The sequence below is a fragment of the Mastigoproctus giganteus genome, chromosome 10, assembly GCF_048544385.1.
Source record: "Mastigoproctus giganteus isolate SK-2022 chromosome 10, ASM4854438v1, whole genome shotgun sequence".
Lineage (NCBI taxonomy): Eukaryota > Metazoa > Arthropoda > Arachnida > Uropygi > Thelyphonidae > Mastigoproctus > Mastigoproctus giganteus.
Genome location: NC_143584.1, coordinates 160,532,274 through 160,558,698, shown reverse-complemented (window position 1 = coordinate 160,558,698; position 26,425 = coordinate 160,532,274). Strand labels below are relative to the sequence as shown.

General features: G+C 36.9%; 1 protein-coding gene across 1 annotated transcript in view; it reads right to left on the bottom strand.

Annotated features, from left to right (window-relative positions):
• Positions 1 to 26,425, bottom strand: part of LOC150079425 (uncharacterized) — a 227,770-nt gene that overhangs the window by 61,080 nt on the left and 140,265 nt on the right. The window contains exons 17-20 of the mRNA XM_090383066.1: positions 21,060 to 21,369; positions 20,101 to 20,258; positions 10,383 to 10,583; positions 218 to 319 (exon numbers count right to left, since the gene is read on the bottom strand). Of these exons, the coding sequence (XP_090239192.1) occupies positions 218 to 319; positions 10,383 to 10,583; positions 20,101 to 20,258; positions 21,060 to 21,369 (771 nt within the window). The remainder of the gene's footprint in view (positions 1 to 217; positions 320 to 10,382; positions 10,584 to 20,100; positions 20,259 to 21,059; positions 21,370 to 26,425) is intronic.

Below are 26,425 nucleotides of genomic sequence, written 5' to 3'. Positions count from 1 at the left end.
CTTTATTTCTTCATTATTCAAGTTATGCATTGAATATAATATAGTTAAATTAAAATAAATGCTCTTAAAAGATAGGAGCATTAAAATAAATGCTCTTGAAAGATAGGAGCATTAAAATAAATGCTCTTGAAAGATAGGAGCATTAAAATAAATGCTCTTACAACAGAAAGTTGTAGAAAGAAGCACTTCAGTTTTTAAATTTGATTTTTGTTCTTACTTTATCCTTTATGCTCTCATCTGCTCCTGAAGTTTTCAATATTTTATAATAATGCCCTCCATCCTTGATAACTGCAGAATAATGTAGAGGTGTTCTTCCTTCCTGAAGAAATAAAAATTTGAAATTAGTACTGTATATTCTTATGACAATTTATGTAAAACATAATATAATTTTAACATGTCAACTGGTCTTTTTCTGGGCTTCTTAAATCTATCAGTACCATATTTGCATTTTGTTTCAGTGTGGTAGATGAGAAAAAGACATGTCTGAATGCACCTTTCCTATCCTCTATTATTGAACCTTGCACTAATATTGATAAAACATTAGCACATATTCAACAATATTTCAAAAGTCGAGTGTGCAAAATTTATTCAAATACAGTCTCATGTAACAGTAATAAATTTTTAAAATCCATATATTAAAAATATATATCAAATTATCAAAAAACTATTTTACAAAAAAAAGTATAGGTAACCCTCGTATAACACAGTAGTTAGGTCCCTATAAAATCTTGTGTAGTGCAAAACTGATATAAGGGATTAAGAACAAGTACAAAAAGGGGTGTAACATTCCAAAAGCCAACAAAAATACACCATTTTTTATTATAACTATCAGAAACTTAATTTTTATTAGAAGTAATCTTACAAACTCTGATACATATATGTCGATAATGTACGTTAATTTAATTTTCTTCCTCTTCATCTATGCTAAGCACAATCAAATGATAACATTTTTTCTGTTGTATTTTTGAGCTAAGTATGTTTGAAGCTCGCTTTTGAAATTTGTGCTCCTTTCAGTCAAAGGATCGGCATTAAAAAATAAGATTCTGATTGCTCGGCTAAGTTTATGCTTTCCTGTATGCTTTTTAATGTAAAATTTGAAACTTCAGAATTTTCATTTGAGCTTTTTTTTTTTTTTTTTTGTAGTTATTGGCGCATCGGCTTCTGTAGCCATAATGCACCTCCAAAGGTTTTTCCAGTACTTTGATCCAAGCCCGAGGCAGGATTCGGACCCACGACTGTTGGGTTGCCAGGCAGGCGCTTTACCCACCCGGCTAGCCCAGTCGGCTTCATTTGAGCTATCATCCTCTGAAATGATGTGGTTTACCTGTGATGCCATTTCCACCAAATCTTCTTCGCCAGCCTCTTCTTCTACCAGTAATTCTTCAACGTCCTCAATAGTCATATCTCAAAACCTTCCCCTCCAACCGACTTAGCAAGTTCTACTATTGCACCAATTCCATTTTCTGCTAGTTTCACCATATCTCCTGAATGAATTGACTCTGGTCATACATTTTTCCAACATGCATTTAATGTTGATGGTTATTTCTTTGAGTGATAAAGTTATGATTCTGAGAGAATCATAGCACTTAGCATTAGCATAGGCATATGATGCAAGAAAGCAAGCTTATGCAGCATCAGCCAAAAAAAAAAAAAAAAAAAATGCTCCCAATTCACCCCACTGTTCGTTCCAAATACCTGTCCAGCTCAGCCTTAAATTTATTTAGGCTATCAACTTCCACAACAAAGGATGGAAGTCTGTTCCACAAACCAACTACCCGCTGGCTAAAGGCAAACTTCCACATATCTATCCTACATCTGTCTTTCTTCAATTTGAATTTATGCCCTCTCAGGTGATTATTCTGAGCAAGAATCTCATCAGCACTGAGCATGCTCAAACCACTCAAGGCTTTATACACCTCAATCAGATCACCTCCTCGTCTCCAGACACTGTAATTTGCAAAACTTAAGCATTTCTTCATAAGAGCAATCCTTTGTTCCATTCACTAATCTTGTTGCCCTTCTCTGTACTCGTTCCAACAGCTCTACATGCTTCTTAAAATGAGGCCTCCAGACTGTATACAGTACTCAAAAGCTACTAAAAGTTTCATACCTATTAAGAAATATTGTTCAAGGTTTAGGCCTAAATGGTTATCAAATGAACTAATGAGACTCTTGACAGAGAAGAAAAATGCATGGGATGCATATAAATTATCAAGAGACTCAGAAGCCTATCGCAGATATAAGCTAGTCTATAATCAGTTCACAAAGAAGGTTAGACAGGCGAAGGCAGATCGCGAGAAATCTTTGGCAAAGGATGCTAAGAAAAACAGCAAGGATTTCTTTACTTATATAAAGTCTAAAAGGAAGGGGATGAATCTGATTGGTCCACTTGACATCGATGGTTCGACTGTTGATGATTCTGCTCAGAGAGTGAACCAACAATGAGTATTTTGCATCTACATTCACACATGAGGAGTTATTAAAGTTTGAAAATGGCAGAAGGTTATCAAATTGTAGCAGGGTGCTTAATGATTTTGTAATAACTGAGAGCAAAGTGGAGGAGAAATTGTTGAAGTTAAACATAAGAAAGGCACCTGAGGTGGATGGGATCTATCCAGTTATATTAAAGGAGGCGGCAAAGCAACTAAGCAAACCCTTAGCAATAATTATCAGAGCATCCTTGGACTCAGGGGAGGTCCCCACGGACTGGAGATGTGCAAATGTATCCCCAATTCACAAAGGGAGATCGACGGGTGACAAGAGTAATTACAGACCAGTTAGTTTAACTTCTGTTCCTGGTAAAATAATGGAGTCACTGGTTAAAGATGCATTGCAGGATCATCTAGACAAGACTGCAGCAATAATTCAGACACAGCATGGGTTTGTTAAGGGAAAGTCTTGTCTGACAAATTTGATAGGATATTATGATGTGGTTACAAATGAACTGGATGCAAAAAATAATTTTGATATCATATATTTGGATTTCAGAAAGCTTTTGACACTGTTGCGAATGGAATACTATTGTACAAATTGGAGCAGAATGGTATTAAGGGTAAGTTGCTACAATGGATAGTTGGGTGGGAGAAGACAGAGGGTGGTAACCAATGGGTGCTGCTCTTCGTGGACTAATGTTATTAGTGGAGTCCCACAGGGTTCGGTGTTGGGTCCACTGTTGTTTTCTATATTTATCAAGTGTCGAAGTTTGCAGATGATACAAAGCCTTGAGTACTGCATACAGGTCTGGAGGCCTCATTTTAGGAAGGATGTAGATTTGCTTGAGCATGTACAGAGAAAGGCAACAAGATTGGTGAGAGGAATGAAGGGATCCTCTTACCAAGAGAGGCTTAAGTTCTGCAAATTGCAGTGGCTGGAGACTAGGCACCTGCATGGTGATCTGATTGAGGTATGTAAGGCCTTGAATGGGTTTGAGCACGCTGAATTCTGATGGGATCCTTCCACTTGTTCAGATTACGAAAGTAAGGGGGCATAAATTCAAATTAAGAAAAGAGAGACGTTGAATAGATGTGCGGAAATTTGCCTTTAGCCAGCGGGTGGTTAATTGTTGGAACAAACTTCCATCTGTTGTTGTGGAAGTTGATAGGTTAAATAAATTTAAGGAGGAACTGGACAAGCATTTGGAGGGAATGGTGTTTTTTTTTTTTTTTTTTTTTTTTTGGCTGATGCATAAGCTCAGACACTTGCTTTCTTGCATCACATGCCACTACTACTCCTACTACTACTCAAGGTGTGGCCTGACCATTGCCTTATACAAGGGGATAATCACCTCCTTATCCCTGCTAGAAAAGTTCCTGTATATCATTGACGACCCTATGAGCTACTCTTGCAGACCGTGTGCACTGCTCAGAGAACTTCATATCTGCCTGAATAATTACCCCCAGGTCCTTTTCGTTCTATACCACTGTTAGTGTTGTACCACAGAGTTGATATGTCACTCTGGGGTTGCTGTTCCCATATGTAGTACTTTACATTTGTCAATGTTAAACTTCATTTGTCACCTCTCAGCCCATCTGCTCAAACTTTTCTAGATCCTGTTGCAGCAGCATACTGTCATTAGTGTCCTTAACAACCCTGCTAACCTTCGTATTGTCTGCAAACTTGGACATTAAGCTTGATATACCATCATCAATATCATTTATAAATACAGAAAACAACAATGGACCCAACACTGAACCCTAAGGGACCCCACTAATAACATTAGTCCACAAAAAGCAGTGTCCATTGATTTCCACTCTCTATCTTCTCCCACTCAACCATCCCTTTATCCATAGCAGCAATTTGCCTCCAATGCCACACTGCTCCAATTTGTTCAGCAGTCTTCCATGTGCAACAGTATCAAAAGTCTTTCTAAGATCCAAATATATGATATCAAAGTTATTCCCTGCATCCAGTTCCTTTGTGACCACATCATAGTATCCAATCAAATTGGTCAGTCAAGACTTTCCCTTAACAAAACCATGCTGTGTCCAAGCTATAACTGAAGTCTTGTCTAGATGATCCTGCAGTGCTTCTTTTACCAGTGCCTCTATTAAGTTTCCTGGAACGGAAGTTAAACTAACAGGTCTATAATTACTTGTGTCGCCTTTGATCCTCCCTTGTGAATTTGGGGTCACATTTGCACATCTCCAGTCCGTGGGTACCTCTCCTGAGTCCAAAGAAGCTCTCATAATTATGGCTAAGGGTTTGCTTACTTCCTTTGCTGCCTCCTTTAATATAACTAGATAGATCCCATCCACCCCAGGTGCCTTTTTTATGTTTATCTTCAACAATTTCTCTTCCACTTTCCTCTCAGTTATTAAAAAGTTATCTAGCTCACTGCTAGAGTTTAACTCACCTCTGGTATTCCCCTCCCTGAATAACTCCTCATGGGTGAATGTAGATGCAAAATACTCATTTAGTTTGTTAGCTACCTAAGCAGGATCATCAACAGTTGAACCATCAATATGCAGTGGACCAATCAGATTCATCCCTTTCCTTCTAGAGTTTACATAGGTAAAGAACTCTTTGTTGTTTTTCTTTGCATCATTTGCCAAAGATTTCTCATAATCTCACTTTTTGCCTGCCTGATCTCCTTTGTGACTTGGTTACAGACCTCTTCAATAGATTTGGAATCAATGTTTTCCAAAATCCATTGTAACAATTTTCTGATGTAATGTGCTTTAAAGGTAGATATAATGCCTTATAATGGCTGAATTAATAACTTGTATTAGGTGGTTGGAACATTACTTCAACATTTGGATGAGTTAAATCTTTTGGATGGCCTGGTGCATAATCCAACAGTAATAAAACTTTTAAATCTAGATTTTTCTGCTTTAAATGGTTTTCCACAGTTGACACAAAACAATTTAGAAACCATTCTTTAAATAAATCGGCAGTTACCAAAGTTTTTTTTATTTGCTTTCCAATATATAACATGCTTTTATTTACACTTTTCATTGCACGAGGATTAGAGGATCCATAAACTAGCATAGATTTTATCATGTAATCTCCTGATGTGTTACTGCATATAAGTAATGTTACACGATCTTGTGATGCCTTAAAACCTGATGCAGTTCAGTTTTCTCTTTTTTTGAAATAAGTGTTCTGTTGGGCATTTCTTTTTCACCAAAGACCTGTCTCATCAGCATTGAAAACAGTGTGGTGTGTATCCATGCTTTTCAATAATTTTTTGAAATTCCTCTGCATACTTCTTGACAGCTCCGTTATCAGCAGATGCACTTTCCTCCTGAATTCTTATGTTAGGTAATGGGAAGTGGTTTTTAAATTACTGACAACAAACTCTGGATTAACAGAAGATTCTCCATTTTCTTTTAAATGGTTATAAAATTTTAGTGTCTTTTGCTTAATTACATTGCTGTTTAATTGGATCTGTTTTTACTGCTATTGTCATTCGAAATACTGAGTGCTTTTTCCATTTTCTCAATTATTGGTGCTTGGAAACAAGCTGTCATATTTGCAGAAGTTAAAGATCCTGCAGCAACAGCAGTTCTAATTTTCGGTTTATTTTTCTTTTTGGTCCAGATCGTTGCTTCATTTAAATTTAAACTTTTTGCAATTTATGATACCTTTTTGCCTTTTTTAAGATGATCAAAAATTTGTATCTTTAATTCTAGAGAAATAGAGTTTGTTTTTAGCGGTGCTTTTTTTTTTTTTTTTTTTAACTTTCCTTAGGCATAATTTAGGGTTGAAATTTAATTCACAACAAAGAAATTATTCAAATACAGTTCTTAAGAACAAGGTTTAGTAATATAGTACATACCCAGAAAAATTTATAAACAATCAAATAAAAACCAAAATAACCTCACAAAAACCTTAAGTCATGAACTGCATGCTTCAAAGTTACAATTTTTTATGCGTTCAAACAAGCACAAGTTTAAAGCATAGAACCTAACAAAATATTTCCCAACAAAATAAAATATGGAGATTTCCGAATTTTTTTTTGTTTTTTCTATAATGACTAGCAAGTCAACAGTTTGGATTCACAAAAAAGAACGGAAACATTGAAAAATTACATCCAACATAATTGAAGGGTTTTTGCCACACAAAAGCTCAAAAATAGGGTGTTATGCGAGGTTTGCCACAATTCTCTAACCGTGTTATATAGGTACTGTGCTGTGTGAGGATTGCCACAATTTATTAATCATGTTAGAGCAAAACCGCGTTCTGGAAGTACCGTGTTATATGCGGGTTGCCTGTACACAAAAAGTAACTAAATGTTTTCAGGTGTACATTTAAGAAGTTTCACTTCAAAATTAATAAAATATATGTCTATTTTCATTACAGATTTCATAACAATAACTTACAAGGTGTAGCTATTAAATAATAAGACTGATGCAATAAAATAAATATAATGATATATTTTGTACTTTACAAGTTATCCCCTTCAAAATAATTGCCTTAGGGTTGCACACACTGTTTCATACATTTCTTCCAAGCACAGAAACACTTCTGGAAGTCATCTTCCGTAATCCCTTTCAACACTTTGGTTGTTTTTTTATGAATGTTTTCAATGGACCAAAAATGGGTTCCCTTAAGTACATTCTTTCAGTTTAGGGAAGAGAAAAAAGTCATAAGGGGCTAGGTCTGGTGAGTAAAGTGTATGCTCACGCATCAATTTGTTAGGCCAGAAACTGGTGAACAGAGAACATATTGTGTGCTGGAGCAATGTTTTGATGGAGTATTCAACCATGATCATATCTAAATTTTAGTTAAAATTTGTCTGTTTCTTTGTCCATATTGAGTTCTGATGCAACCATTTTCCATATTGAGTTCTGATGCAACCATTCTAATGCTTAAAAGACAATCACCTTCTAATAAATGTCCTTATCCAGTCCACATTTTCATCAGCATTCACAGATACCAGAGGGTCTGGTCATTCATAGTCTTCCACATTCTCTTTTCTTTCTAACAATCTTTGATGCCATTCAAACATGCGAGCTCTTGACATAGTATCTTCCCCACAAACTTGACATAACTTTCAGTTAGTGTTTTCTTTAGTTTTGTTAAAAATTTGAGGTTGATGTTATTTGATTCTTTAGTCTGTCATTTTTCCATCAAACTGCAAAAATACAAGGTAACGAAAATCTGTCTCAAAATCGAAAACATGTCTTGCAAAGTGAACAAATGTGTTGGAATGTGACTTGGAAAAGGTTCAGGGTAAACTGCTGAGCCTTTGTTTTACAGGTGGTGTTTGGTGTGTAGTGGCAGTGTGCGCAGTCTCATTATTTAATTGGCACACCTTGTATTGGAATAAATGAAATAATCTTGTTTGTCACCTATGGTATAGGTGCCATAGATTGCCAAATCCTCTATAGTGCTTGTTAACTCTGTATACATGGTTTACCCATGATATCCTACATTACTTGACATATTTTTTCTTTTAACCTTACACTGGTGCCTAGTCAGACACCAAGCACCAGTGTAATGAAGAGGCTTTTAAATTCTTAAAAGTCTGTTTAACTGAGGCTGTAATTAATCAATCACAGGTGGGGGATGGAAGGGGGGAGAGAGAGAGGGGGGTGCCCCATGAGTTATTCTGATTTTTCAGCCCAGAGAACATGCAACTGCCCCATGAACACACAACTGTAGAGATATAATGCACACAGACAATATGTTCTCTGATAAAAATGCATTATATAAACAATAGCAACAATGATGACAGATCCCTCAGTGAAATATCTATTGTGTTAATCTGCTAGTTTGTGATTAGTGGCTGCTCTCCCTTTCTCTCTATCTTAATTATGAATACATTCTTATTTGAATTATTTTTGAAGTGATTTGTTATGTTTACTCAGAGTTATATATGAAAAGGGTTTGGCAGGGCAGATTTTTCCACCCTTTATGTTACTGGCGCCTCCGTAGCCAGGTGGGAAGGAGCAGCAGTGCGTAGCCCACGCTTCTTGATTAGATCGGGGTTCGAGCCCGTCACCACCAAATATGGAGGATGCAGAAAGGTCAGGGAATGACCACCGCATTTTCCCGGAGCAATATGGCCTTAGTTGCTAATGCTCCTAAAAACCAAATAGCAACAAGAACAACAACTTTATGTTACTAATTTTGCCATTCAATTTGTGTTGCTATTTTTGGTTTCAGTGTATATCACAGACAAATATGCTCCCACTGGACAGTTACCACTACCCTAAAGAAGTTAGATACTTTTCATTTTATATTTAATTCTTATTACAAAATAATTTGTCTTGATTATTACTATTATTTATTTGACAAAAAATACATGCATAATGTTGAATTTTTTGCCCTTAACAGTTTTGTAAAGTTCAAAATGAAAGAGACTGATAGTTTGTGTTTATGAAAAATATGCATTTAAGAAGAACTGCAATGCAATTCACTAGCAAAAGGGCAGGCAATTATATACATACCTCAGGCAAAATTTTAAAGAAAAAAAAATTTTCCCAGAAATAAAGAAAATTGGAGACTTTCACAGCAGTTGCTATCATTGTTGTAATAACTGGCAATACTACCACTGCCAGGTTAATTTTCAAATTGTTATAGACTGATCACGAAAATATTCAAAGCAAATAAATTGAATTTTTGTTTTACTAAAATAAAAAACAAGAAAAATATTAGTGGTATATTATTAATTTATTTCTTATTATTTCATTTTTTTCAAATCTATACTTTACTAGCATTCCTTTTATTCAGTTATTACATATTTATATTTTAACTTTTAAGGCAACAGCTTATCTGCATGTTTAATCTGGATGAAAACCTTGAAATGTTATTAACCAACAACCAGAACAATGGTAAAATTTATCAACTAAAAAAAAAATTCCATTAAAGTGACATCAATTTTAATATTCCTTTACTGTTATTTTAACTTCTGATTGCAATCATTATTTGTGTTAAAAGCTGAGAATTATGGCTATAAAAAACTGGATTTCTCACTGTCCGTGTACATAGCGCAAAAATATGTCTGATTGTGCAACTTTCTTTGGCATGACTAACTTTATAAAAAAATAATTTCATAAAACATGTTAAAATAAAAAAAAATTAAACTAATGAAGTAAAAACAATCCCCTTAATTTAAAACTGCTTTTTCTAAAAAAATTTATACTGAATGGTGTATATTGTACATGAGCATGCCCACTTACACAATACCTTGTAATCCAAGAAAGTTCATTGTTGTTGTTAGCACTCTGTTCCGCTGTTGAAATAAAAAAATATATAGACTTTTCGTAATTATATCCTTTATAAAGTTAAAATAATAAAGAAAATTGCAAAATGTGCAATTTTGAATTATTTCTAGTCTTCTTTCCCAAAAAAATGAAAGATGACTTTTGTGTACCAAAATACTTTCTGGTGTGACATTTTTCTTTGATATTTAATACCTGTTGCTTTTTTTTATTTAAGAGATAAAATGTTGTTCAATTTTTAAACATCATGTATTACAAAAACCTAGTACAGGCAGTTTCTCTTCGTGGAAAAATTAAGCTTCGCATGCAAAAACACAGAAATAAATAATTCATAATGTATGTTAACAAATGTCATGGCTTACTATTCACTATACACTTCGTGCAATTATCCAATGGGTAGAACGGAATAACATGCTCCAGGAAGAAAATATTCTATTTGAAACCACAAATACAGTTATGTAAACTAGTCTGAAAAACAGTGAAGATATTTAGATCTGGAAATCATGCCAGTTCTTAAAAATATTTATAAATTTAACAACCATATGGAAAGAAATTGACTTTCTCTGTACTCCAAAATGCAAAACAAAAGTATATTTTTGCCTGCTAACAAACACAAGTCTACAATTACTAAAAAATAATAATGGTAAGAATTAAAAAAAATATATATATATATAGAAAAATATTGGTAAACTAAAAAAATTTAATTTTACTTACATTGTCTGGTCCATCTAAAGCCTCAGGAAAGCTGGCAATTATATACCGAAGAACATCAGTGTGTCCATGAAGAACTGCAAGGTGAAGAGGACTTGCACCAAGATGATCTCTGCTTAATGCAAATCTTTTTCTTGTGAGGATAGTTTTTACTTCTCCTAAATGTCCTCCTACTACAGCACCATGGACTTCTTGAATTTTTGCCTGAAAATATATCCTGAAAATAATTATTACCTGAAAATTTTTACCTGAAAATAATTTAAAATATTTTAATTAGTACAAAAATACTAATTAAAAAATTTTATTCTTTGTGTAAATGAATACTAAATTTAGATATTAATCATAAGTGTGCTAACAAAAGCACACTATACAGGGTGTCTCAAAAATATTGGTACAAACGTTTAGGGGAGGTAGGTAACATCTAAAGGAATGTGAATCGCATAGGAACCCATAACCAGAAAGTAGTAGCAGAGGCACAAGAAGCAGAAATGACACAAGACAGTAATTAGTGCCAAACATTTATTTGACATAATATTAACAATGGAGTATACGAGATGGATGCATTTCATGATGTTACAACAGATGCTTGAAGGTTCCACATGAGACGTGATACATGCATGACACCGATGCAGCATGGATTGGTGGACATGGTCGAACACACCTGGAGTTTCTTTGACAGTAGCAGCAGCGCAGACGAGTCTCGCCACAAGATCCATTTCTGTCTCCACAGGCGATTCATACACGACAGATTTGAGGGCCCCCCACAGAAAGAAATCAAGGCTCAATAAATCAGGTGAGCATGGGAGCCAGGCAACGGGTCCACCACGGCCAATCCATCGACGCCCAAAACGCCTGTTCAAATGGTCACAAACATGCCTTCCATAATGGGCAGGCGTCCCGTCATGTTGAAACCAAATGTTGCTTCTCACATTTGCTGGAACATCGTCAGGTAACCCTGGTAGAACTTGTTCAAGAAAGATCCGATATTTAGCAGAGTTCATGCGGGATGGTAACAGGTATGGGCCGACTAAGCAGTCACCGACCATACCTGCCCACTCATTTATTGCGAAGCGATGTTGTGCAGCATGGGGGCACACACACCATATGGGTTGTCGTGAGCCCACACATGGGCATTGTGCTGATTGAATAAGCCTTCCCGAGTGAAATAAGCCTCATCCGTGAACAAAACATAGGCTGGAAAATTCAAGTAGTAGTAGTAGTAGTAGTGGCATGTGATGCAAGAAAGCATGTGTATGAGCTTATGCAGCATCAGCCAAAAAAAAAAAAAAAAATCACATCATTCCTTCCAAATGCCTGTCCAGTCCCTCCTAAAATTTATTCAACCTATCAACTTCCACAACGACAGATGGAAGTTTGTTCCAACAATTAACCATCCGCTGGCTAAAGGCAAATTTCCACACATCTATTCTACATCTGTCTTTTCATAATTTGCATTTATGCCCCCTTAGGTTCTTAATATGAACAAGTGGAAGGATCCCATCAGAATTTAGCGTGCTCAACCCATTCAAGGCCTTATACACCTCAATCAGATCACCGCGCAGGTGCCTAGTCTCCAGCCACTGCAATTTGCAGAACTTAAGCCTCTCTTGGTAAGAGGATCCCTTCATTCCCCTCACAAATCTTGTTGCCCTTCTCTGTTTATTTGATAACCATTTAGGCCTAAACCTTGAACGCTTTCTTGGAGAAACCACTGCGCAAAAGCCACACGTGCAGAATGATCTTGGGGGAGCAGTAACTGAATCCTTTGGAGATGAAAGGGGTGTAAGGAATCGTCGTGCCAGACACGCTGTACACTGCAACGAGACACTCCTAAGGCAGAGGCAATGGCATGTGTGCTGGTAGTAGGATTATTCTGGACGGCATTCAACACACTTCTTCCATGGCGGGAGTTTGCATCGAACGTGGTCTGCCCGCACTACTCCTGTTACCTCTAAATGACCCATAATCGCACAAATTTTGATGCACATATGCAAACAAACGGTGGTTCGGTACATGTCGGTCTGGGAAGTGTTCTCCATAAATTCGTTGAGCGGCTTGTCCATTGCCCTCTGTTAATCCATACACTAGGTGCATGTCTGCCAGCTCACAGTTCGTATATCGATGCATGCTCTTCGTGCAGCGACTACTGCTTGAATGAGTAAACCAGAAATTTTCCCTCTCGCGAACTGACGAACAGTGCCGTGTACCGACTTACAGTGACGTTTCCGGTTATGGGTTCCTATGCGATTCACATTCCTTTAGATGTTACCTACCTCCCTCCCCTAAACATTTGTACCAATATTTTTGAGACACCCTCTCTTGAAGGGATAACACATTATACATCATTGTAACATCAATTATATATCACCAAGTTATACAAATTAGACCTTAGTTTTATAATTTATAATTTGCTCAAGTTAAAGGGGGAGCTAATAACTAATAACTTTGTAATAATCAGTGTTGTTTTATATCTCAAAAAATGAATGGACCTAAGCTTGACTGTCACTTTAGTAAGCTACTTTTTCGGTATTTCCAACCGGTGCTAAATTTCATTGACAGTTACAATAAAAGTGCCAGATCTTAGTATGGCACTTTCATGGTAACTGTCAATAAAATTTAGTGTCAGTTGTAACTGTCTTTCACATTATCAAAAGAGACAATAGTAGTAGTAATAGTAACAGTAATAGCTATATAGTATGAGGAAGCCACAGGCTTTTGCTGCTATAGCTGAAAAAAAAATAAAGAAAGAAAGAAAAAAAAGAACAGATAAGAAAATACAAATAATTTACTTCCCTCCTCACATAGGTAACCATCCAGTTAACCTCTGAATTTATTCAAACTGTCAGTCTCAATTACTTGTGAAGGCAACCTGTTCTAGCAATCAATGACTTGGTGGCCAAAAGAAAACTTCCTACAATCTAGTCTAAACCTCTTCCCTGTAATTGAATTTATGTGCATGAGTTCTGGAATTCTCTATAACAGCGAAAATTCATCATTCATTCATTTTATTAACCCTCTCAGAGCCTTATAAACCCCAATCGTGTCACCTCTGAAGCAACTGGTTGCCAAGCTCTGTAGCACACATACGGAGTCTTTCCTCATATGGTCACCCTTTTGCTGATCTCACCATATGAGTTGCCTGTCTTTGGACCATTTGAAGAAGCTCAATGTCTTTTTTCAGATGAGGTCTTCAATACTTGAACACAGCCCTGAAGATATCTTTTTGCCTTCTTTGCCCTCTGGCAAAGAATGTAAAGAAAAACAGCACAGACTTCTAAGCTTATATTAACAGCAGAAGAAGTGGTTGAATCACATTGAGCCACTTGCTGTCTATGGGTTAACTGTTGATGATCCTGTTCAGATTGCAAACAAATCAAATCAGTATTTTGAATCTACATTCACATATGAGGAATTCTTTAGGGTAGGGGATGCCAGAAATTTACCAAACTCTAACGAGGAGCTAAATAACTTTGTGATAAGTGAAAGGAAAGTAGAGAAGAATTTGTTGAAGATGGAAATAAAAAAGGCATCTGTGGTGGATGGAATCTATCCAATTATATTGAGAGAGGCAGTAAAGAAGGTAAGAAAATGCTAAGGGGCAGTTTTGTCTAACCTGAGGGGGCACAGATTCAAATTGAGGAAAGACAGTTATAGAATAGATGTGCAGAAATTCGCCTTTATCCAGCGAGTAGTTGATTGGTGGAACAGACTTCCATCTTTTGTTGTGGAAGTTCATAGCCTAAATAAATTTAATGCTGAGCTGGACAGGCATTTGGAACGAATGGAGGGGTGAAATGGGAGGGGGTTTTTTTGCTGATGCTGCATAAGCTTGCTTTCTTGCATCATATGCCTCTACTAATGCTAATGCTAAACACGGTGTAATTTTTGAATCTGAGAGAGAATTTTTGGTGATAGAAATGTTTCCTGTAAGCATACACCTACTGTATTTGTTTGAATAAGTAAATCACCCAGGTCATCAAAATTACTGTGTAATCCTCTACAGCTCCATTGTAGGCATTTATTCATTGTTTGGGTTTGATCGAGGAAGATTGATCTGTTTTTTCTGAGAAGGCTTCAGTCTGCTTTGTTTTAATTTTTCATTCCTGGAAAAGGTTGGTCGTTCTGTTTCTATGGTATCATTAGCATGCAATTTTAATACTGAGTCTTCAATACTCTGGTCAAATGTCAATTTCCATTTTGCTATTGCACGGTTTCACTTTTTCCTGGTCTTCAACAATTGGTGATTTTGCTGTTTCGGGCAATGTTGAGATAGCATCAGTTGAGATACTGATCGGCGTATTGCTGGTCTCATTTACTAAGTTTCTTTTTGGATGTCAGCAAAGTTTTTGCCCAGGTAGAAAAAGAACTGCTCAGTTCTATGGAGACATCTGTTTGCATTGGAACTGAGCAGTTACTTCTGGTGATCGATGCATATGATCGGCTAGGCATGGTTAACAGCACTTGCTTTCTTGCTTCAGGATATGTGACTTTATGCTCCACTTTATATTTCTGGATTTTTTTTCCTGTTTTCCAAAGGTCACATGCTTTAGAAAATGTAGGATGGCTTCTGTAAAGGAAGCTTTACAGTTTGGGCAAGTAGGAGAAGAAGCTGTACAGTCTCCTTGGAGCCAAAAATACACACGGCATGCCATTTGTGTATGGCCGTACTTTTGGCACTTAAAGCAGTGAATGGGATTCGGGATGTAAGGTTGAATCTTGTAGTTTAAGTAACTTGCTTTAACAGAAGGTGGAAGATTCAGAGTGCTGAATGCCAAAATATTGGACCTGGTTGGTAGTAGGTTGCCATCTTTTTTGGTCATTATTCTCCGAGCATGTGTCACCTTTTGTTCACTAGGCTCGTACTATTTCTTCTTCAGAGACAGTAAGTCCCATTCACTAATAATGCCTTTAGATGCATTCAGAGTGTTATGGAGCATATCCAACACTGGAATATTGTTAAATGTTGTTAATTTTAACAATTTTTCTGAATGAGGTGTTTTAGAAGTTTCAATTAGAAGGTCGCCAGATTGAAGATGCATCACTAATGCTATATAAGCTTGCTTTCTTGCATTATTTACCATTACTACTGCTACTACTATTAGATAACAAAATAATTTCTGCATTAAAAAAAATAAGCAGTAATCTAGTTGTAGAATGACACTTGATGCAGATGACTAATCAGCAAAAGAAAACTGAATGTGAGGTTCAAAAACTGAAGAAACACCAGGAGACAAAAAAAAAAAGGGAGCCTATATAAAAGGCTCCAGAGCTTGCAGTGAATGAAGATGATCTTAGTTAGAGACTGTGTGTGTGTGTGTGTGTGTGTGTGTGTGTGTGTGTGTGTGTGTGTGTGTGTGTGTGTGTGTGTAAATAGTAGTCCAACTTATCATTATCCCTATTACTACATCAGTTCATTCTGTTAATTTTCTATTATGCTCTATTTCAAGTTTAATTTCTGTTTATGTTTTGATTCTGGGTTCTTTTTCATTTCAGAAATACTTAAAATCAGATTAAATAATGGAAGTACACATTAAATTTCAGATGCGTTCAATTTTTTTTTCGTGAATTAATAATTTAATTAATAATTATGGAATTTAATGAAAATCCATTGAATATAATCCAAGATACGTTTAAAAATAGTAATAAAAAAATAAATAAACTTGAGATATGTATAACAAATTTTGTTGTTTAATTATTTGTCAAAATTTTCTGAATTATAAACAGCTTGACATGTTTCTGAAGAGCCCAATATAAAATTCAGTGTAAATCCATTTCACTAGGAGCCAAATTGGTACATGTGGGCAGAGAACTGGATGTCATAAGAGACATGGTGAAGCTAATAGATACTTATGCATTTGTGAACTTGCCTTAAAAACAGCAGTTTCTTTCAAATATTCAATGATCAATTGAACATTTGAAATGCCCAATTAAAGTACCACACGGAAGTGTGAATAGTAATGGGGCACATATTTATGAATGAATAAATGCTGATAAAACAAAGAATTTAGATACAACTTCAAAGTTAAATAATGCCATTCTTCCAAAATGAGAATTTTAAGATTGAAAATGGTTTCAATAAGTAATGTTAAAGGCATGTTTGGATGCAGAAAGAAGGTACAGCAGCAGCAGCTCTCTCCTGAACAGTTTTACTAAGAAGTCTCTCCCGCATCCTTCATAAATGCTCCTTGGAATTCTGATTGTCGTAATACACAGCCATATTAAATTTTACCTTGCTTCATATTATTTTGACCATCATTTATGAACGAAATTGGTAATAACACCATGTGAAAGAGAGAAGAAACTTATGCAGAATTCCTTTCACATAATTTGAGATATGTATAACAAATTTTGTTATACATATCTCAAATTTTCTTTTTTCTGAAAATATGTGATTTATTGCATTTAAAAGTATTTTAAATGCAATAAAATACTTTTTTATTGCATTTAAAATTGCAATAAATTTTTTTATTGCTTGATCATAAATAAAATCCACATTTTCGTGAGAAAGTGGAAAATAATATTCCATAATTTACTCACACAAGTGTTCTTTTCAATTTGCCTTCTCTTTTAGTATTAGTAGCAGCAAATGATGCAAGAAAGAAAGCTTACAGATCATCAGCAAAAAAAAAAAAAAAAAAAAAACCTCACTCTAGCCATCTCACCCATTCCATCCCCTCCAAGAATTTGTCTACTTCTTCCTTGAATTCATTCAAACTAATTACTTCCACAACAATAGATGGAAGTTTGTTCCAACAATCGACCCACTAGCTGAAGGCAAACTTCTGCACATCTACACTGATGAGCCAAAACATTATGACCAGCAAGTTGTTATGCAAATTGAAGCAACTACAGGTGAACTACAGCATGTGCATGGGTCAGGACATGGTATAAAAATGCTTGATCCTGAGCTCCATTAATCAGTGATACTCTTGTTCTTCAGATGGGAAAGGCAGCGGACTTCAGCAAGTTTGACAAAGGCCAAATTGTAATGGCCAGAGCATATCTGAAATGGCACAGCTGGTGGGATGCTCATGGTCAGCCGTGGTTAGTACCTACCAAAAGTGGTCTGAGGAGGGAAAAACCCATGAACCACCGGCGAGGTGTTGGATGACCATGGCTCATCGATGCTTGAGATGAGTGAAGGCTCTCCTGGATGGTACGTGGCACAGAAGGGCGACTGTGACACAACTCGCTGGTATTTGGAATGCTGGTGCTGAGAGTAATGTGTCACATCACACAGTACATCGAACTCTGCTGAAAATGGGCTACGTTGCCACAGGCCACTCCGAGTGTCCATGCTAACCACGGTTCACCAGCGACAGCACCTACAATGGGCACGCAAGCATCAAAACTGGACCTTGAGTGATTGGAAGAAGGTCGTCTGGTCTGATGAATCATGTTTCCTGTTACACCATGTGTTTTTTAAACCATGTGTTCCAGGCACTCTGACATCTACCACCTACCTAAACATCATTGCTGACCAGGTACACCCTTTCACGGCAAGGATCTTCTCCTCTGGTGGTGCTGCCTTTCAGTAGGATAATGTGCCATGTCACACCGCTTGGATTGTTCGAGACTGGTTCGTGGAACATGAGGAAGACTTCCAGGTATTGCCCCTCCAAATTCCCCAGATATCAGTCCCATCGAGCATCTGTGGTTTGTGTTGGAACAGTAACTGCGATCTGCAGCGTCTCAACCACAGACCTTACAGGATTTAAAGGATCTGCTGGATACATGTTGGTACCAGATACCACAAGACATTTAGAAATCTTATAGTGTCCATGCCTCACTGCGTACGAGCTTTTTTGGCTGCATGTGGAGGAGCAACATCATATTAGGTAGGTGGTCATAATGTTTTGGCTCATCGATGTATTCTGCAACCATCCTTCCTCAATTTGAATTTATGCTCCTTCATGTGTAGTCTCAGGAAGAGGAAGATTGCCATCAGCATTGAGCTTATTCAATACATTTAAAGCCCTAAACAACTCAATCAGAACTGTTAGCAGGTATCTTGTCTCTAGACACTGCAATTTGCAGAACTGAAGCATTTCTTGGTAAGAGTACCCTTTTGCTCCCATCACTAATCTCTTTGCCCTTCTCAGATCTACATCCTTCCTAAAATCCATCTTGTTTCAGCAGATCTATATCTTTCCTAAAATGAGGCCTTCACACCTGTATGAAGTACTCAAGGTACAGCCTAACCAAGATCTTGTACAAAGCAATTATCACCTCTTTATCACTGCTAGCAAAGTATGCAGAAAACAAAGTATTCCTATATCTCATTGACAAAACCTAATGAGCTGTCCTGGCAGCCAGTGTGCACTGCTCAGAGAATTTTATATCTGAATGAACAATTACCCCAGCCCTTTTTCATTTTCCACTACCCTGTGTGTAGTACCAGACAGTTGATATGTTAATGTGGGATTAATGCTATCCATGTACAGTATCTTGCATTTGTCAATGTTAAACTTTAATTGCCATTTCTCAGTCAATCAGCCTAATTTTTCTAGATCTTGTTGTAGTAGCTTACCTTGATTACTGTTGACTGTCATCAACCATCTACCAACCTTTGTATCATCTGCAAACTTAAGACATTAAGCCTGATAGGTGTTCATCAATATCATTAATAAATATTGAAAACAACAATGGGCCCAGCACTGAACCCTTAGTCTCCACTAATAACATTAGTCCACGAAGAAGAAACAGTGTCCATCGATAACCACTATGTACGGATGGGACTTTATCCATAGCAGCAACTTTCCCTTAATTGCACACTACTACAATTTGTACGGCAGTCTCTCATGTGCAACAGTATCAAAAGCTTTCCTGAAATCTAAGTATATCAAAAGTATTATTTGTATCCAGTTTCCCTGTTACTGCATCACAGTATCCAATCAGGTTGGTCAGACAAGACCACCTGTTAACAAATCCATGCTGTGAGTGCAGTATAATTGCATTCCTAGTACACACTGTGAGTGCAGTATAATTGCATTCCTAGAACACAATGTGAGCGCAGTATAATTGTCTAGATAGTCCTGCATTATTTCTTTAACAACTCATTATTTTTCCTGGAATAGATGTTATGCTAACAAGTCTTTAATTACTTATGTCACTTTTTGATCCCCCCTCTGTGAATTTGGGATATATTTGTATATCTCCAGTCAACAGGGACCTCTCCTGAATCCTAGGATGTTCTCATAATTATGGCTTGCTTACCCCACTTCCGTAGCCGAGTGGGCAGGAGCGGGAGTGCAGTAGCACATGCTCTTTGAGTAGACCGGGGTTCAAGCCCCTGACTGCTGAATACGGTCGATCTGCCAACCCGCACTGGAGCAGCGTGGCAGATTATGGTCCATTTCCCTCAACATGAATTGTTGGGGAGGCTTCCATCCTGCAGTGGGTTGATAATGGCTGCACTTTACCTTTTTTTTTTTTTTTTACCTCACTTAATATAATTGGATAGATCCTCTCCACCCCACCAGGCACTTTTTTTTTTTTTTTTATGTTTAATTCAACTGTTTCTCTTCCACTTTCCTTTCAGTTACCACAAAATCATTTGCTTCCCATTAGAGTTTGATAAACTTCTGGCATCCCCTTCCCTTTTTGAAAGTAGGCTAAAAAGATATGTCTAATTAGTTTTAGAAATATCAAATTTAACAAGAAACTTTCATTTCATATATTAAATATCCATGCAAATTTGTTATAAGTTATTATTTTTTACCATATAAGTAGGAACCAAATCAAGGAATTCTTGAACTTGTCTTTCCTCAGATGTTCGACCAATCAATCTCTCTCCTTGACCAGCAATAACTACATGTTCCAGTCTTAATAAATCTTTCTCATCAATCCATTTGTTTATTAGTTCATTTAATCGATCTCCTAAAGAGAATAAAAAATATTAAATTAAAATATTTAAAATAATTTATTTAATGTGTTTTCATAACTCAGTGTAAGTATGCCAATATTATATATGTTACAGGTAAAGTACATAAATCATGCATTATATACAAATATACGTTGCCTAAAATGCATCAAAAATGTCTGAAATGATTGTCATTTCATATTTTGCCAGTCCATGTATTACTATATCTAGCTTTAAACTAGCAATATCTTTGCATAAGCTGATATTTACATCAATTTTAGAAAGTTAAAATATAGCAGCTATAAGCATTCATTGTAAACAATGTTCCAAAAGTAGCAATGATTTCTCTTTTTTCATTTTTGCATACAGCAGAACACAAGGAAAATATTTTTAAAAACATCCATTTTAATCACAATGGCAACAGAGGGTACCATTTCATCCAGTATATCCTAAGATGGAATTTTGTTATCTGGTTTAAAGAAAAGCACTGCCACCAGCTTTCTTAAATACTGAAAACTAAGTACAGTTAATATATGAGAATTAGGGCACTTTTTTTTTTCTGTCCTGGAGGAGGGAAAAAAGTGGTTCTCCCTCCCCTTCCAGGAACCTGCACACATGTCTAGGGCTTATAAATTTATAAACTTTCATTAATGTAAAAAAAATATATATTCAAATAAATCTATTTAGTTTATAGATTTTAAATATTAGGCTACTTTCTGGAACAATTATGGCTGGCTAGTGGATTAAATCAAGTTCCAAGAAATATTATTATTATTAACATCAGTGGTAGATTAATTTAATATAAAGTTATGTCTTACCTGTACTTTCAACAGGAGTCTGATGAACAATTTTGGCAGACTCTCTATTTTTTCCTTCTGGTGTCTGTTTCAAATTTTCTTTATTTTCATCAGTCTGTTCTGAAGTTTCTTCACTTTCATCAGATTGTTTGTTTTCTTCATTTGTATCATAATTTTGGTTAGAACTTTCACTTTCTACTATTTCTTCAGCTGCTGTTTTCTCTATCTCTTCTTTTCTTAAGGATTCAACTTCTACTTTATTATTTTCTAACATGAATGAATACTTTCTCTTTGCAGAATTATTCATATAATGTTCTGCTGTTCTTCCTTTCTGCAATATTCATCAGCATATATTATTATACATTATATAATTTCATACATAAACCATAATAAACAGTTTGTTGTAATTTATACATGAAAGTAAATGAAAATAGTGTGTAGCCATGGATTCACCAATCTCTCTGGGGGAGGGGGGGGAATGGCTGATGGCTAGCTATTTGAAAGCAGCTATATTTATGGGGGGGGGGTTCAAAAATATTTGAATCTCCCCTCATAAATAGAATAAAAGATGAAATTTTCTTTGTTTGATACCTTGAAATCTCTATAGCAACCACACAGATGGAAGTTTGTTCCAGCACTGAATGAAGTGTCACCACAGATAAAGTGGAATACAGATTAGTCATTTGGTTTCTCTTTCTGCAAGGGGAAACACCCAAAACAATCAACAAAGAAATTGTTCCAGTTCGTGGAGAAGACTGCCCAAGTTATAGTGTTGTCGCATATTGGTAAAAACAATTCAAATGCAGAAGAACCTCAGTGCATGATGAAGAAATCCCAGGATGCCAGCAACTATTGTAACAGAAAAGAGTATTGTAAAAATCACAGCTTTAATTCTGGACGATTGCCATATTAGCATCAAAGAACTGGCTGAAGGTGCTCCAAATTAGCGTAGGGTCTGTGGAGAACATCATTCATCAACAGTTCCATATGAGTAAAGTGTTCTGCTAGATAAGTTCCCAGACATCTGACCTCTTACCAGAAGAAGGAAAGGGCAAAATATGCACATGAAATGTTGTTGACATGCCAAGAAAAGCAAGAGGTGTTTTTTTTTTTTTTTTCACAGCTAGTCACCATGGATGAAACTTGGATCCATCGCTATGATTCCAAAAGTAATGTGAAAACAATAGAAGCATACAGGATCACCACTCCCAAAAAGGCAATGGTACAATCAAGTGCTGGCAAGGTGATGCTATCAGTTTTTTGGGATCAGCATGGTATAACACTAACAATTTCAAAAGGGCTGTATTGTGATGATGAAGTATTACTCTAACCTACTCATAAAACTATGTACTGCTATAAAAGAAAAAAAGATGGGGAAAGCTGCCAAAAGATGGGTGCATGCTCCACAATAATGCCCCTGCACATTCCTTGAATGCTAGTGAGGTATGCATAACAAATATGGGTTTGAAGTATTACCGCATCCTGCTTATTCCCCCCACCCAACCTTGCACCCTCAGATTGCTTCCTCTTTCCTACCCTGAAATTTTTCTTCATGGAAAACACTTTGCTGCTGAGATGTGATTTCTACATGGTTTAAAGGACAGTCAGAGGCATATGAAGCAAAAAAGCAAGCTTATACAGCATCAGCCAGAAAAAAAAAAAAAAAAAAACCTTCCCATTTCACCCATCCATTTGTTCCAAATGTTTGTCTGGCTTTGCCTTTAATTTATTTAAGCCATCAACTTCCACAATGACAGATGGAAGTTTGTTCCGGCAATTAACTACCCACTGGCTAAAGGAAAGTTTCCGCACACCTATTCAACAACTATCTTTCCTCAATTTCAATTTATGCTCCCTCAGCTTTGTAAAACAAGCAAGAGGAAGAATCCCATCAGCATTCAGCCTGCTCAATCCTTTCAAGGCCTTATACACTTCAATCAGATTGCATCTCAGATGCCTAGTCTCTGATGGTCCATCTGCCCAAACACACTGAAATTTGGAGAACTTAAGCCTTTCTTCACAAGAGCACCCCTTTGTTCCCCTCACCAGCCTTGTTGCCCTTCTCTGTACTCATTCTAACAACTCTCTACATCCTTCCTAAAATGAAGCTCCCAGACCTGTATATAGAGGGGCCTGAACACTGTCTTATACAAGGGGGATAATAAACTCCTTATCCCTGCTCGAAAAATTCCTGTATATCATTGACAAGACTCCATGACCTACACTGGCAGCCTGTCTTCACTGCTCAGAAAACTTCATATCTGACTGCACGATTACCCCCAGGTCTCTTTCATTCTCCACTACACTGAGTGAATCACCAAACAGTTCGTACATTACTCTGGGGTAACTGCTGCCTATATGCAGTACTTTGCATTTGTCAATGTTAAACTTCATTTGCCATTTCTCAGCCCATCTGCCCAACTTTTCCAGATCCTGTTGCAGCAGCACATTGTCATTACTGTTATTAACAATCCTCCCAACCTTTGTATCATCTGCAAACTTTGACATTAAGCATGATATACCTTCATCAATATCATTGATAAATATACAAAACAACAATGGGCCAAACACCAAACCCTGGGGGACACCACTAATAACATTAGTCCATGAAGAGCAGTATCCACTGATTACCATTCTTTGTCTTCTCCCACTCAACCATCCTTTTATCCATTGTAGCAACTTGCCCTTAATGCCATATTACTCAAATTTTAACAGTAGTCTTCCATGTGCAACAGTATCAAAAGCTTTCCTGAAATCCAAGTATATGATATAAAAATAATTTTTTGCATCCAGTTCCTTTGTGAACATGTCATAGTATCCGATCAAATTGGTCAGACAAGACTTCCCCTTAAAAACCCATGCTGTGTGAATTATTACTGCTGTCTTGTCTACATATCCTACAATGCTTCTTTAACCAGTGACTCCATTATTTTCCAAGGAACAGAAGTCAAACTAACAGGTCTGCAATTACTCATATCACCCTTTGATCTCACTATGAATTTGAGATACATTTGCGCCTCTCATCTGTGGGGACTTCCCCTGAGTCCAAGGATGCTTTCATAATTATGGCTAAAGGTTTGCTTACTTCCTTTGCCACCTCCGTTAATATAATTGGATACATCCCATCCACCCCCAGGTGCCTTTCTTATGCTTAACTTCAACAATTTCTCCTCCACTTTGCTCTCAGTTATTACAAAATCATTTAACTCCCTGTTAGAGTTTGATAAACATCTGGCCCTCTTCTCCTTGAATGACTCCTCATGTGTGAATGTAGATGTAAAATACTCATTTAGTTTGGCAGTTATCTGAGAATGATCATCTACAGTCAAAATATTGATATCAAGTGGACTAATCTGATTCATCCCCTTCCTTTTAGAGTTTATATAAGTAAAGAAGTCTTTGCTGTTTTTCTTTGCATCCATTGCCAAAGGTTTCTCATAATCTGCCTTTGCTTGCCTAACCTCATTTGTGACTTGATTACTGACTAGCTTATAAATACTATAAGCTTCTGTGTTGCCTGATAATTTATATGCATCCCATGCATTCATCTTCTCTGCCACAAGTCTCATCTCATTTGTTCATCTGACATCCATTCCAGCCTAAACCTATAACAGTATTTCTTAGTGGAACAAAAAGCCTAGTAGCTTCCAAGGTTACTTCCTTGAATGTTTCCTATTTAGAATTTGTTGTTGGTAACATCATCAGTTGGTCCCACTGTATAGAACTTAAAAAATCTCTGAGACCACTGTAGTCACGTTCACAAAAGCCGTTCCCTTTACCCCTGATGGTAGTTACATCTTTAAGTAAATCCCACATCAGTACACTATGATCACTGCCACCTAGTGGTTCTTTTATCTGTAAATTCTTTATGCATGAATAATCACTGCTGATAATCAGATCAAGCATGTTACTCCCTCTGGTTACCTCTCTAACATGCTACTGTAGAAAACAATCATCCAATAAATCCACAAAAGCTTTGCTAGTGCAGGAGTGACCAACCCACAAGTTCCAGTCAATATCTGGGAAGTTAAAATCCCCCATTATAAGGCACTATGATTTACTGGCTTGCTATTTGTCTGTATAATTGATCATTGTACTCATTAGGCCTATAACAGACTCTTGCTCTCATTTTTGCTTTCCCAATGCTTATGTTACACCAAACTGATTCAACATTAACCCCCCAGGAGCTCACATCTGGTGAGTATGGGCTTGGCATACCCAGGGTGTCATCATTCTTCTCTCTTGTGATTCCCTTCTTCTGACTCTTGTTTTCTCTTCCCCCCCCCCACTCTCTCAGAGTAATTCAGAATTTTTTTTTTTTTTTTGGCTGGTGCAGCATAAGTCTCAGGCTTCCTTGCACCACATAGCTAATAATAATAATAATTGCATTGTCAGTATATGTCAGCTGGATGCACTTCCTTAGATTTGTGTTCCCCATCATCAGAGGATGCAGAAAGGTCAGGGAATGACCACCGCATATCCCCGGAACAATATGGCCTTAGTTGCTAATGCTCCTAAAAACCACATAACAAACAAACAAAACAGACAGTACGCTGCTGCAACAGGATCTAGAAAAGTTGAGCAGGTGGGCTGAGAGGTGGCAACTGAAGTTTAACATTGACAAATGAAAAGTACCGCATATAGGAAGCAATAACCACAGAGTAACGTATCAACTGTGTGGTACTACACTGACAGTGGTAGAGAATGAAAAGGACCTGGGAATAATTTTGCAGGCAGACATGAAGTTTTCTGAGCAGTGCAGACGGTCTGCAAGAGTAGTTCATGGTGTCTTGTCAATGATATACAGGAATTTTTTTTGGAGGGGGGATAGAAAGGTGGTTATTCCCCTTGTATAAGGCAATGGTCAGGCCACACCTAGAGTACTGTATACAGGTCTGGAGGCCTCATTTCAAGAAGGATGTAGGGATGCTGGAACGAGTACAGAGAAAGGCAACAAGATTGGTGAATGGAACAAAGGGGTGCTCTTATGAAGAAAGGCTTAAGTTTTGCAAATTACAGTGTCTGGAGACTAGGCACCAGTGAGGTGATCTGATTGAGGTGTATAAAGCCTTGAATGGTTTGAGCATGCTCAATGCTGATGGGATTCTTCCTCTTGCTCAGAAAAATCACCTGAGAGGGCATAAATTCAAATTGAGGAAAGACAGATGTAGGATAGACGTGAGGAAATTTGCCTTTAGCCAGCGGGTGGTTGGTTGGTGGAACAGACTTCCATCCCTTGTCATGGAAGTTGATAGCCTAAATAAGTTTAAGGCTCAGCTGGACAGGTATTTCGAACGAACAGAGGGGTGAAGTGGAAGTGGTTATTTTTTATTTATTTATTTTTATTTTATTTATTTATTTTTTTTTTTTTGGCTGATGCTGCATAA